The sequence below is a fragment of the Lactuca serriola genome, chromosome 6 (assembly GCF_051521515.1).
Source record: "Lactuca serriola cultivar US96UC23 chromosome 6, Lser_US96UC23_V15, whole genome shotgun sequence".
Lineage (NCBI taxonomy): Eukaryota > Viridiplantae > Streptophyta > Magnoliopsida > Asterales > Asteraceae > Lactuca > Lactuca serriola.
In genome coordinates this window covers 141,900,712-141,915,459 of record NC_136413.1, presented here as the reverse complement: position 1 = coordinate 141,915,459, position 14,748 = coordinate 141,900,712, and the positions used below count along the sequence as shown (strand labels likewise).

Here is a 14,748-nt window from a genome sequence, read left to right as displayed (position 1 = left end):
CGGATTTTTGGATTGGTTTTCAACAAAACCGAATTACTATTTTGGATTTTAGATTGGTTTTGGTTTATAAATTATGAACCGAATAATCCAAAAAAAAACAAATAACAACTTATTATTTATTTATTTTTAATATAACTATAACTATTTTTTAATTTTATAATTTATTTTTCAAACAAGTTCAAAGATCCTTAACTATTAAATATTAAACTATAATATACATTCTTAGTAGTTTATAAATTTTAAATCACAACTAAATATTTTTTTTTCTTCTATAAAAATTGGATAATATTTTAATTATATGTAATTTTAAAATATTTTAGTTTTTGAAAACCGAATTATAAAAACCGGTCCAACCAAATTGTAATTGGATCGGATTTGAATTTAATTTGGATTATTCGGATCCATATTTTTAAAACCGATATTAATTTGGATTTACTTAGTTGGATCGGGTAGAACCGATCCATCTAAACGAACACCCCTACTTTTAAATATGTTCATTCATTTAGCCCATTCGGAATGGGCAATGGGAGTCCCGTTATTATTCCGACATGTACATCAAATAACGTCGGTATAACGCGCAAAACATCGTCGCCCCCTTGTTGTTATTAGGCATTATGGTATCGGGCGTTTTCGTGGTAACGAGAAACGAAAGAAATACACACCGATTTTTCTACAACGGCTATAAAATGGACCGTTGATTGAACGGTCAAAATGTTTAAAAGAAAAAAAAAAACTATATCTATTTCAGTTTTCACTCTCTCTCTCTCTCTCTCTCTCTCTATATATATATATATATATATATATATATATATATATGAGAAATTAAATATCCTCCTACTTTTGCTCCTGCAAATCTTCTTACCCAATTAAATGATGACATGTGTCACAATTAATGTTCATTTAATGATATTTTAGTATACTAAAATGACACATGTGTAACAGCCCGGAATCTCAGGTATTGTTAAATTATGTTTTTGGGGTGTTTTAAGAAGGGACTCGGCGAGTTGGAGCCTAGACTCGCCGAGTAGGATCGCAGACTTGGTCGCAGGTTCGCGACTGGACTCGACGAGTCCAGATATGGACTCGGCGAGTCTACGCTGTTTAGCGAAAACCCTAACCGTTCGGGTTTGGGACGTATAAAAGAGACTTATTGGCCGTCATTGTTCATTTTAGCCTTCTGAGAAGAACCCTAAATCGATTGTGTGCATCTGGAGCAAGGATTATAGGTCATTGTTGATTATAGAAGAGTTGTTGTGCAAGAAAGAGAAGGGATTGGCTAAAGGAACAGCAAGGGAGTCACATTCGGAGGATTGGGGACACAGAGAACACATCATCCAGGTAAGAATTCGAATATACTCTGCTATGTTGATGTGATTATGGAATTAGGGTTTATGGAACCCTTTTGTGAATAGATTGAATGTTACCCTAGTCCCCTAAACGATTGTAACCCTGTATTGGGACCCTTGGAGGTCCAGAATGTCCCATGTCTGTGTATTTCGGGAATTGATGAAGGTTTTGGATTGGAATCCTTATGCCTTAAGTCAAAATGTAAATTATGAATCATAGGGTGTATCATGAGCACTGAAATGAGGACTTTACGTGATGGATCAGCCTAGGAAGGCCAGACCTAGGAATGGTCGAAGCAGTTCTGACCTTAGGATGCAGTTTGAGCGGTTGCATGGCATGGACTCGCCGAGTTAGATGAACAGACTCGGCGAGTAGCTTGAAGATTAACTGGGACTCGTCGAGTTGTTCTTCAAACTCGGCGAGTTGAGTCGGGGTGGCCCCGCGATTCTTCCAGGAGTAACTCGTCGGGTCAAGGAGGATACTCGACGAGTATAAAGGGAATCTCAGAGAATTGGAGGACGTCTAGACTCGCCGAGTCGCCATGGCACTCGCCGAGTCCGGTCGAGTTGACCGTTGACCGTTGACCGTTGATCAGAGTTGACCTAAGTCCGACTTCTTAGGGATAGTCACACTTAGAAGATATAAGTGTTAATGAGAGTTATGTGATGTTATAGGGAGGTTGTAGCTCGACGGATTGTGCACGAGTGATTTCAGGATTTGCTAGCTTTCAGCATTCACGAGGTGAGTCTTCTCACTATACTGTACCCGGAAGGGTTTGACTGTGTGACCGGAAGGTCATATATGATATGTGATATGTATGCTATATGTGGTAAGCTGTTTGTTATATGTGCTATGTATGTTATGGGCCGGAAGGCGATTATATTATGGGCCGGAAGGCAATATGTTATGGGCCGGAAGGCAATATGTTGTGTGATGGACCGGAAGGTCGGCGTGGGTAGGACCGGAAGGTTTACCCAGCAGGGACGGAAGTCCCCTGAGACACATGGACCGGAAGGTCAGGGCCTGGAAAGGCGTATGTGCGTAAGTTGTATATTGGGGAACTCACTAAGCATTTATGCTTACAGTTGTTATGTATATGTTTCAGGTACTAGCGAGGACCGTGGGAAGGCGCCGGCGTGATCGGTACACACTGGAGAATGTTTTGATGATCTTGGGGTTTAGACAATTTGTATTTGACATGACACTTAAATTATTTATGCCTTGTTTTGAATGGGAATACTTTATTTTTTTAAAATGAAAAATTTATTTGAAAATTTGCGTTGTTACAACATGTCATCATTTAATTGGGTAAGAAGATTTGCAGGAGCAAAAGTAGGAGGATATTTAATTTCTCTATATATTTATATATACATTTTCACTTCAAATATCACTCACCATTTCTCACTTTAATTATTACATACCATCAATTCATTTTTTACACAAAAAATCATATGGATCAAACCCTAACACTCCTTCTCCAAACACAAATACATCTCCATCTCTTGGTTTTGCACAATACGAGTTGTACCCGAACATCCTCAACAGTCAATGCAAATATTTCAATCCTGCATCGCCCCACCACAATTCCCTACAACCATTCCACAAAACCTTTTCAACACATTCGCTACAATGCAACAAAATATCACGCAACCACCACCCACGCAAGAAACGGTTCCCGAGACGCAAGCGGGGGGGGGGGGGGGAGCCGGAAAAACTGGCCAACAAAGGGAGAGCACGAAGGTAAGGGAAAGTGGTCGCGGTCGCGGTGGAGCAATCAGAAGACGAACCTCCAGCATGGTGGACTGCGGGGGAGGAATACGCGTTGGCGATGGCATGGTGCGGGACATCAAAAAATCCAACACAAGGAAACGATATGAGAAAAGTTGTTTTTTGGGAAGCCGTGATCGGGAAATTTCGGACAATTTTGAAGAAGGATGCAAATTATCGCAATCACGATATGTTGAGTCGCAAATAGACTCAAATAAGCAAGAAGTGCATCAAATTCAGTTCCGTCCACAACAAACTTTCCTCGTACAAGCAAAGTGATGCGACCCATTTTGACGATTATAGAGCGGCTAGGGACCAATATCATGTTGAGACCGGTCACGTTTTCGAGCACGAAAAGATTTGAGAGATTATCAAGGAATACCCAAGATGGAATAAAACGGACACATTTACGGAACAACAATCGAAGAGGTCTTGCGGCTCGGGTTCGATTGATTTTCGGACGTACGCACGAACATCAACCTTAATGCAGACATAGATGAGATACCGGACGACTTCAACGACATCGAAGAGATCTCCCCGCCTCGACGATCGATAAGTCGCGACAAAGCGAGGCGGGCTCAACGACATGTGGAGGAAGGTGAAAGTAGACATCGAGAGCAAGCGGAAATGAAAACAAAAGTTTGACGATCACAACGAAATTGCGCGTAAAAGATATGACTTGCAATGGGAGCATTTGAAGTTCCTTCGTCATGAAGCCGATGAAGACATTGCTAAGGATTTGACAATTTTTCAAACTAGCGAGGAGAATATGTCACCGAGACGGTTGGAGGTGCTCCGAAAAATGAAAGCAAAGATCGAGCGGAGATATTTAGTCGAAGAATAGTGTATCAGTTTTATATTTTTAAATTCCGCCTTCGACTTGAAAGCGAGAGGTTTTTCGCTCCTCTCCTGACGTGTTGAAATAAGGACCTGGGCGACTTTTCTCCTCATCGCTAGCCTGTTTCCAAGAGGGGGAAGAGAAGGTTTATTATGTTTTCGGTCGATGTTTTTTTTCATTGTAATGTCGTTTTTATTTTTAAAATAGTATGTTTAATTAACTATTTAATTTAATTATGTTTTATTTAATTTATATGTTTTTAAAAAAATATCAAGACATAAATTAAAAAAAAACAAATTAGAAAAATAGAAATTAATAAATAAATAAAATGGTAGCGATATCACATGTTATTTGGTGTTGTCCATTTCCATCTTGGGTGTTATAACACCAAAAATATGACTAGGATGATGAGGTCGACACTTTGGGTGTGATAACATGTAATAACATGTTGCCCATACCCAATAGCCTTCAACTCTATTTTGTGTGATAGTTCGAAAAGCCAACTTATCTATAAGTTAATTTAAATAGTTTATCAAAAACTAGTGATATGTTATAATAAGTTATTTTTATGGTTATAACAACAATTAAATTACCGGTAAATGCTTATCACCATAAGGGTGACAAGGGTGACACTCGAACAAATATATAGTTTGTTGCTGTGTTTTTGTAGAAATGATTTACTTGGATTTGGATGATGTTTTTTGTAAGACCAAATTTAAATGATGTTTTTTAAACGATTTTTAACATAATTACCTTTATAATTATATAAAGTCATTTTCCCTTTATTTGTTTGTTTTTACTTTTAAGGGCAAGTAGCAAACATGTCCAGTATGGTTGATGCCTCACAACGTTAGACTCACAACGTTAGAAATATTATGGTTGATGCCTCACAACGTTAGACTCACAACGTTAGAAATATTGAGCCTAAGATAATCCAAAAACCATACAATTACTTGTAATGATTCCTTTATGTAAAAAAACATAGCATCAAAATATAACATCAATCAATTAATCAAGATCCAGCAATCCCACAATTTTTTTAAACAAAACAGTGAAAATTGAGTACAATTTCAATGCAGAATTTTATGTTTTATTAAAATCACAAACTCCCATCTCCAATTTATATATTCAACTAATAAAGACATCAACAAGGAACATTCATTCTTCTTCAACAACAACACTGATCTCACCCTTCTCCAGAAGATCATAAAAAGCCCTTGTTTTTCTCTGCTCATTCCAGTGGTGCATCTTCCACAAACCACCAGCAGCCAACCCAAGAACCGCCCCAATCACCAGTTCCTTCACCACACTTGGCCCTTTCAACACCGGATGAGCCACCCTACCACCACCCATTATTATACTTTCTACTAAAAAAAACCTGTAATCTGAGGAAAAAACAGTAACAATCACAATAGTAAAAAAAAAAAATGCAAATGTGTTATTATTATGGGAAAATAAATGTATGTAAAGATTAAAAAAATCCGCAATGCGAAAGGCAAGTCAATTTGGTTCTGTTTTGATTGATTTGACTTCTTTCTGGATTTGTTTATGGTAATGGAACTAAAATTTTGGATTTGGGTTCTTCATTTCACATGTGTCGACACAACCCTAACTTTTTACAAATTCCTCAATTTTAATTCTACCAAAAAAAAAAGATTTACAGAACAAATTAATTTCCTGTTACACAAACGGATAATGCAAAATATACGTTCGATTCCCATGTCTTCAATGAAGAATGAAGATAAAACAATTACAAATGAGTTAACAACAATCAAGCAAGTTTGATTAACAAAGCTAAAAACAGTATAACTAACTAACTTCACAATATCATGATAATCGTAACAATAGCAATTTTTAAACAAAAAAGATGAAAAATCAAGCATGCACGAATCTACGATTTTAACGGATCTACTTGTTTCTGATTTAAATCTTTGTTTCCTAGAGACAAAAACATGCTAAGAAAAAAAGTTGACGGAAAATTTACCGGAGACGACGACGACTGGCGGACTTTTTTCGCCGTTCGCTTGCCCTACGGATGCGCCTTCTGTGACGAGTGATTTTAGTTTTTGACTTTTTGTTTAGTAAAGTTACGGGTCTAATTTAACGAAAGAAAAATTGCATTAACACTCCTTGTATTTTGTTATATTTTCAAATCAGCATACATAACTTTCTTATTTTGGACAGATGGACCCCGTACGTTTCAGTTGAAGTATCATATAGCCCTTTGTGGTTTCTTTATTATTTAAAACTTCCCAAAATGAACAAAATTGGCATCGGGCTTAATATGACCTAATGTTTTTGTTTAATTTATAAACGTAATTCTAAACAAATATCATTTTCTTATAACAATACACATATAACATTTTTGTTTTGGGTTTAGTCGATTCAATTTGTTTTAATCGATATAAATCATATCTAATTGCTATTGCTTTATTTCATAAATCATGTCACATTTCCAACCCTATATGAAAACAAGTCAATTTGGCTTTTTATGCAACTCATACAGGTAAAACTGAATTAAGAAGCCATGTCAAAATGTATTTATATATTTATAACCTCTAACATTGTATTATTATATATTTTATGCAAACATGGTTAAAAACTTAAAATATATAAATCTGGAGATATGTAATATGCAAAATCTTAAATCTTTACATATCCATATTCCATTTCCCATGTCTAAGAAATTATAAAACACAGGCCACATCAGGTCACAACTTGGTGTAAATTAGAACCAATGAAAAGGGGTCCAAATTCTAAAATCCAAATATTTTTTAAATAAACAAAAACATGTTGTATAACCAAAAAAAAAAAAAGTTATCTCTTCTTTTTGCCACCCTTTCCAGATTTAGAAGGTCCAGTGGTTGACGTGGCAGCAGGCTCCTGTTTCTTTACCCTGCCAGGGTGTCTTGGAACCAATTCAGCAACATGAAGCATCAGGTGTTTTTCTGCAATTTAAAAATTCATAATTAACATTAGCTTTCTTTTTTCTAGACCAAAAAAACTGTATGAACAAGATTAAATTACCATTTTACCATTACATTTGAAAAAATATTCATCAATTTCAACGTGAGAGGAAAAAAGAAGAGAGGCAGATATGTAAATACGGGTTAATGTTTGATACATTCCAGTTGTCTAGATTAAGTGCTTAACTCATTAAGCCCATTAACACCCCTTAGTTTATCTTGGTTATAAACTTATAACTTTTTATGTTTTCTTCATATTATTAGCCATATAATGAGGTTATTTTCTTATTATGTTAACATTTTAGGGTTGCTATTTCCACATTTATACTGGGTGTTGCACAAAATTTACATTCATTAGCCACATGATCATACAACAGAATCAAAAAACAGGAACAAATTGGAATAAAAATCAGAACTTTTCAGAAATCAATGCTTACTAGATGTGATAGCTTGGTTGTATAAACTCCCATCCGACCTTTTCAGAATGAACCTCACCCTTCCTACTTGCATGAAGTCCCGTGGATATGCCTTATCAAGCTTTATAAAAATGAAAGTGAATTAGAACCCTAAATTACACATTTAAGTTAACAGAAAAGCTGCTTATACTTGATAAGAGCTACATTATGTTGATATGTTGCTGTTTCTGTTAACAAATAACTATTCTTCTGATGAACACAGATAGATAATCAACAGATCCATGTTTGGATCTTTCATTCAAGTTGTAAGGATATTGACACAAAATCAAAACTAACTGTATACAACTATACATTATGTCAACTTGTTGATGTCATGAATAAAACCTCAACATTCTAATCAATCATTCTTAAAACGTGAAAATCTAGTTCACCTTAAATTAAACTATTCGATATCAGAAGTAGAATCATAGCTTCGTGTAAAAGAAAATTCAAAGTGAAGTCGAAAAAACCTCAATAGCGAAAGGAATTTTCAGGTGGCTGCAACAATCACCGATTTCTACCGCGGTAGGGTTTTCGCAAGCTTTTGCTGCGCAGATTCGTCTACCTTCGGCTATAGTCTTCTTCGAGTTTATGTAAACAGGATATAGTATATTCCATTTTTTGAAATTAGGCGTCTCACCATCCATAATTTTCTGTTAACAGCCTAATCGCAATCAGAAATCTGAATCGATCGTATAAAGATAGATGCACATACCGTATCAATTACTAAATACAGATTTTTAAGAAAGACACGATCAACGACATACCTTTTTCCGATTGGACGCCGATCAAGGACTTTAAGAAGGAGTGGCCGGAGACGGCAATGTGGTCGACTTCCGGCGAGAATCCGAGAAATGGGACAAGGCAGCTGCAAAAGCAAAAACTGTCGTCGAGAAAGAAACTGCTAATAACAAAAGGCTAAAAGCCCAAAATGCTGGACTAGTAAGAGAGTATAAGAGGCCCAATTATAAAGGTATAACAACAGAGTACCACTGTAACAGGGTGTTTTGGAATAGTTTTTTATTTCTTGAAGTCGAAAAGCTAAACTAATATTTGGTATAAAATAACCATATGATGCTTCATCGAGTTTTTGCTATTTTGATTGTTCATTTTATGTATATAAGGAGTTTTTTTCAAAGAACTTATCATTTTGTCGTTATATATTTTCTAAAATAGTCTACATTAAAGAAACAAATCATAGTCAAACTAAATTGACCAATTATGTTTAGTTTAGAGGTGCACAAAAATAGGATGTAATCTAATCCATTTTTTAAAATCCAATTGGTAACTAATTTCGGAGGTATTCGGATATCAAATAATCTGGTCCAAATTTATCCGGATCTGGGCCAAGAAATAAGGATCCGGTATGTTCGGATTCATATAGGTTTAGAATTGGATTTTTGAAATTGTATATCCAAAATTTCAATGTATATTAAAAAAATCACTCCAACCAAATATATATTTCTATTGTATTTGATTTAAATAGAAAATAAAAAACAAGTATAAAGTTGCAATAACATAAACATAGAAATTGAAGATACAGTTATGACAAGTTTGGTTTGCCAAATGTCTAGAAAGGAATTGGAATTTTTCAAAGGAATTGAGTATAAACAATTTTAAATTTGTTATGAGTTTAGTTGATATTGGAATATAGAGTTATTGAAAAAAATTGAAATGTAAAGTATATAAAGTTTTGTTATTTTTTTTTTGTTATTATTTCCTCTTTTATAGAAAAAGATTAAACTATAACATACTATATTTGTTACTTTTAAAAAATATTGTTAAACCCAAATAATAAAATAAAATTACTCAAATAACCAACAAAATAAAATCGATCAAAACATAACTAAATATTGTTAATAGGATTTCAAACAATATTATTAGCCAACTAACTAAGATACGTATAAAGTATAAACTTGTAGTGTACCCTCCCTTAAAATACGTATAAAGTATAAATTAGTGGTGTACCCTCCCTGTTAGGGTTAGGGAGGAGAAGAAGGTTTCTAAAATTGACAAGCAACTTGAATTTTCTTGATAGATTGTGTAAACGCTTTCCGAATATGATATTTCTATATGATTGAGTTACACAAAATCCAAATTACGAGTATAATCATTTAACAAACAAGGGACCGATAAAAGGCACCGAAATAGAGTTTTATAGAATTCATAATTTTCTAGATTACCAAATACCAATCGACATTAAATGATGATTTTATCATTTAAATAGGATGGTGACGATTTCAAAAATAATTATGGTGAATATATTCCAAAAATATGATTATAAAACCCCCATTATGGGCACATCTCCATTTACCTCCACCGTTTTGTCACACCGCGAGATCAAATTTATTTTATACAAAAGTGTTACTCTATTGGTAATTTGTAAATTTCATTCCTTTTTTAAAAGGGTGGACTCTAAACTAGAGGCCCAATATAGAGTATATAGAGACCAAAACATATTTTATGTCTTGGCTAGCGGGCTTTTCTAAACCCATTTTTATCAATTAAAAAAATAAAAGACCAAAACCTTTTTTAGTTAATTCCAATTTAATAAAGAATTTAATCAAAATGAGTAAAAATTTATAAAAACATCCCAAAATTCAGGAACTATACTCGGAGGTGCTCCAGAAAGAAACCGCGTGATGGAAATGGATAGCCGCCAAAGATGGTAAGGTAGAAGAGAAAAATGGATTCATAGTTAAGCGGTAGTCTCTCAAGTAAATTAGAAAATGTAAATTTTACTCAACTAATCAATCTAGAAAAAGATGATAGGGTTATATTTTAAGTAATAAGTATTTAAATAAAAACATAAGGTATAAACTAATCTAACCTAATAAATAAAGATTTTTTTGTCACATGTCACATTCTTATTTATTTTGTCACATGTAATTTTATGGTTATTTTAAATTAATTTTTACTAGTTGTGAAACCCGTATATTATACAGGTTGATTAAAATAAAATGTTAAATAGAAACGATTAAATGAGAAGTTTATTTGAATTTGAAATTTGAAATAAATAAAATTTATGAGGAAAAAAACATGCAAAAAATAAATAAATTAAAATTATTGTTTAGTTATCAGACCTGTATACTAAACAGATTAATTATAACAAAATGTTAAACACAAAGGTTTAAACTATAAATTTATTTGAAATTGAAATTTAAAATTTAAATTTTGAAATTAATACCATTATGGTAGGTTTAATTTATGGAAACTAATTAATAATATATTAGAAATGGAAAATGAAATAAATGACAAGTGGAAAATAAATATATCTCTAAATTATGACAAAATGACATGTGGCAAATTGAATGAGAGAATGACATGTGGCAAAATCATTCTTATTTATTAGGGTAGATTCTACATGTCATTTTATTGTTTTTTTTTTCATTTTATTAAATTCTAGATAATATTTAAATGTAATAATAATAAATGCATATCAACTTCATTAATGAACATTCCTTCTAATTTCAAAATTACTAAATTAAAGATTCATTAATTTTCTTTATTTATTTATCTAAATTATTTGTTTAAATTTAAAAGAGAAAACAAAACACTTTAATTTTTATAATTCAATATTTTTTCACTTTTCTTATAAATACAAACTTCTTAAATGTTTAGAATTTTGTATTTAATTTTTTTAAATAAACTCATGTAATACATGGGTTTCACACTTAGTTAAATTAATACAGAACATTTTGGTTTAAATGATTTCTCGGGAAACAAATCGGTTTGTTTGGTTTATAGAACCGAATCGAACACAATGTTTATAGTTTTCAAAAAATTACAAACCACACCGACACACCGTTGAATGTTGTTTTGATTTTGATTTGGTTTTTTTTCATCCTTAATTGATTTGACTATTTTCTCAAAAACTCGATAAGGTAAATCAATCCTAGTGGCTAGTGTTCCCTTTATCATTGGATGACATTAAAAGAAAAACTTGAATGAAACAACCACGTTAAGAAGTAAATCAAACAGAAAAGAGAAATGGATAATATTTTCTCCTCATTAGAGCTTCATATTACACATCTAACAGCTCCAATGCACCACACGATTAAACACTCAAAAGAAGAAAAAGAAAAATCAGAAACAGCATTGCCCTTTCGTAGTTCTTTTATAATGGGCTTTTGCCTAATGGACCTAAGTGTAGAATACTATACCAATCAAAATATTCTAAGGATATTCATTATGGGCCTGGCCCACACTGTTCACCTTCGTCGGACCCACCTGTGTACCCGTTTCAGCCAGACCCATCTCTGCATTTGCTTTCCTCGCAGCCAATTGTCGCTGTGTTGACTTGTAAAAGGTAGCGTACAGTATTAACTGGGTTATACCCAATAGTGATCCAAGCCCATTTGGTATCTGTATAAAAATAACTTCATTAATATCATATTAATCATCAATGTTAGCGTATATTTTAAGCAACTTTAAAAAACAAGTTGTTACATATGTATTTAAGTTAATGTAATTTGGAAGTAACCTTTCAAGCAAATTTCAAATTTAATAATTAATTATTGAAAAATAGAGAAATAGCGACTTACAACAATGTAGGGATCAAAGCGAATGAGTGCGTAGATAGTCCAACTTATGCCATTCAGCATCGAAAACAAAGACAAGAAAAATGGCATATATTCCACGCTTTTCGTTGTAATCACAAGTTTCTGATAAAAAAATATTTTAATATTTTATAGAAATATAAGTTAATTGGAGGGAGTAAAGAAGAGGCATACCATAACAGACAATGGAGACGCATACATCATAATATTCCCAACAATGGCAATACTTCCGACAATATCTGACCGGACTTTGGTGGAATGGGCAACGGTCAGGACCAGGGCAGACAAGACGCCGAGAAACACCAGTTCGCCGGCAATGATCAGTAGCATTTTGATCCTCTGCTTGCGGTCACAGTATATCAGGAAGAGCAGCAGATACGCAGTCTCGATCAACAAACCTGTGCCGTTGATTGTGATGACCAAAAAGCTGTGAGGATGGACCACCGGAAGTCCGTACAACACCCACACCCCGCAGTTTATAAAGGTGGCGAGGTATGGCACCGGCGAGAATTGCTCCACCGTTCTTTTCTTCACAATTTGAATGAATGTTGGCCTGAGAATTTTGTTTGGCTTTTGGTCAAAATTAGAATTTGTTTGACTTCTGGTCAAAATTAATATCTGTACGTTATTACTTGTAGGATTTTTATAAGTAAGAGCAAAATTGTAAAACTAACTATATTTCTTCCCTTGCACTCAAAATTTATAAACAGGTAAGCTTTTGTTCTTTTCATTACATTTAATTTTGTCCTTTTCTTTCTAAACAAAAGTTGATAACAGAATGTGAGATTGTGATTGATAATGTTTATGAGTTTTTGTTTTGTCTTTTAATTCTTGTTAAAAAGAGATTAATACCCAAAAAGGAAAAAAATTAAAAAAACTACTTTTGGGTGAAAAACTTTACAAACGAAACAAATAATGAAATTTGAGGTTTGACCAAGTGGACCTCTTTACTTTCAATATTTTATCACAAAAAAACTTTCTATATTCATGAAAAGGCTATTTTTCATCGTTTCGTTATTTGAAATATATATAGTATTTTATTTTGTGATCTAAAAAATCATAAATTATTTTATGAATGTAATAAAAGCAGCTCAGAAGATAAAAGAATGTCTCACATAAATCACAAATATGTTATATATCAAATGTAATTAAAAATTTAATATAACTATTTCCAAATGACCAAAATTATTTTTTTTCGGAATTAAATGTTACTTCATGAGAAGTACTTGAGATTTAAGTTTTCATTAATGGCGGAAGAATCACAAAAAAAAGATAAGAGTGTACTCAGGACTAGGTAGTTGGCCTTCTTATTTCACACCTATATGGCTACATTGACGCAAATGTCAGATTTACCCTTTCACTATTCAAAGCATTTAACATTTTTGCACAAAAAGTACTTTTTCTAGAGGGTACATCTGTCATTTGAGCAACATACTAAACTCGTGAAGCGGCGAAGGTACATCCACAGAGCATGGCGGTGAAAAAAATGCAAAACTTATCATGTTTCCATAAAAAACTAGAGCAAAAATGGAGATAAGAACAAGATCATGTGTGTGAGTGTGTGTGCGAGTGTGAGTGAATTATAGTAGAGAAAACTTACACAGGAGATAAGAACAAGATAAGTGCAATGACATTTCCTGAAAAGCAACAATTAAGATCAGATTTAGAATACGAACAAAAAACACAAATTAAGAACACCGAATGCACTTCAATAACGAAATGATTTCATCACTCGCTGAGTCTCTCGATCTCTAAAACAATTGCACAGAGGGATCGAATGCCATTGATGAATTGCAATTGACATGATTTGAAATCGAAAGTTTAAAACAGCTAGTAACAAAGCTTCCGAGAATGAAATTGAGCACTTAAAAGGACATGCAGAATCATTTAATCAAATATATTCTTAGATCGATCGATCGAGAGATAGAATTTGTGTGTGTTTTACTCACCGATGATGCCGACAGCTGTGCGTGCGAATTCTGAAGAAACCATGGTGAAGAAGCAAATTAGTGGAGTGTGTGTGTTTGTTGCTGAAATGAGAGGAGGAAGATGGGGTGTTATATGGTGTTGCTTATGGAGATAGAGAGAGAAAGGGTGACGAGTGTGTGTGTAAATTATTAATGACAAATCGGTTGAGTTTGGATTTTTGCACTTTAATTTCATCCATTTTTTAAAAAAAGAAATAACCGGATAACACATTAAATATAAATTTTATGTTGATGACTTCTATATTGTATTAAAAGAAGCAAATTGAGTGCAAAAAAAGAAAATGAGACATGTGTTAAATTTTGTTTTGTAATATGTTTATTTTATTTTCTGTTTTTTTATAAATTATGTTTAAAGATAGAATTTATGTTTTGTACAAGTTTGAGTAAATTACATGAATGGTCCCTATGGTTTGGGGTAATTTATACGTTTGGTCCCTAACTTATTTTTTTAACTCGGGAGGTCTCTACTATTTGTTTTTGTTACGCGATTGGTCCCTACTGTTTGTTTTCGTTACATGTTTGGTCTCTGTCTTACCTAAAAATACTATTATTTAAATAGAGAAAAATGTTGGGGTGGGTAAGGTAAGGTGTGGGGGTGTGTTTATTTAAACAAATTAAAAAATCAAGGGCAAAATAGTCTTTTTAGGTAATACAGGGACCAAATACGTAAAAAAAAACAAACAGTATGGACCTTCTGAGTTAAAAAACTAAGTTAGGGACCAAACGCGCAAATTACCGTAAACCATAGGAACCATCCGTGTAATTTACTCTAAAAGTTTTGATCCGCTACAATAATAATTGAGTTCAAGTATGTAATTTCTTCTATTG

The 14,748-nt window shown here is 33.3% G+C and overlaps 3 protein-coding genes across 5 annotated transcripts; all 3 read right to left on the bottom strand.

Moving 5' to 3' along the window:
- Positions 1 to 4,960: 4,960 nt before the first annotated feature.
- Positions 4,961 to 6,059, bottom strand: LOC145056975 (cytochrome c oxidase subunit 5C-2). 2 transcript variants are annotated; one of them, XM_079004716.1, is made up of 2 exons: positions 5,937 to 6,059; positions 4,961 to 5,337 (listed from the first exon to the last, which is right to left on the bottom strand). In XM_079004716.1, exon 2 carries the CDS (start codon positions 5,303 to 5,305, stop codon positions 5,111 to 5,113), a length of 195 nt encoding a protein of 64 aa, XP_078860842.1. In that variant the 5' UTR covers positions 5,306 to 5,337; positions 5,937 to 6,059; the 3' UTR covers positions 4,961 to 5,110. The 2 variants fall into 2 exon arrangements, with proteins under 2 accessions (XP_078860842.1, XP_078860843.1); XM_079004717.1 differs by having other exon boundaries at positions 4,961 to 5,330; positions 5,937 to 6,047.
- A 488-nt stretch (positions 6,060 to 6,547) lies between these two features.
- Positions 6,548 to 8,297, bottom strand: LOC145056974 (signal recognition particle 19 kDa protein-like). Of its 2 annotated transcripts, none has more exons than XM_079004714.1 (4): positions 8,141 to 8,297; positions 7,844 to 8,026; positions 7,356 to 7,455; positions 6,548 to 6,900 (listed from the first exon to the last, which is right to left on the bottom strand). In XM_079004714.1, exons 2-4 carry the CDS (start codon positions 8,018 to 8,020, stop codon positions 6,770 to 6,772), a joined length of 408 nt encoding a protein of 135 aa, XP_078860840.1. In that variant the 5' UTR covers positions 8,021 to 8,026; positions 8,141 to 8,297; the 3' UTR covers positions 6,548 to 6,769. The 2 variants fall into 2 exon arrangements, with proteins under 2 accessions (XP_078860840.1, XP_078860841.1); XM_079004715.1 differs by having other exon boundaries at positions 7,844 to 8,037; positions 8,141 to 8,294.
- A 3,049-nt stretch (positions 8,298 to 11,346) lies between these two features.
- LOC145056973 (bidirectional sugar transporter SWEET7-like) lies at positions 11,347 to 13,998 on the bottom strand. The gene is made up of 5 exons (XM_079004713.1): positions 13,882 to 13,998; positions 13,533 to 13,569; positions 12,107 to 12,485; positions 11,918 to 12,037; positions 11,347 to 11,738 (listed from the first exon to the last, which is right to left on the bottom strand). Exons 1-5 carry the CDS (start codon positions 13,922 to 13,924, stop codon positions 11,550 to 11,552), a joined length of 768 nt encoding a protein of 255 aa, XP_078860839.1. The 5' UTR covers positions 13,925 to 13,998; the 3' UTR covers positions 11,347 to 11,549.
- Between the last annotated feature and the right edge of the window lie 750 nt (positions 13,999 to 14,748).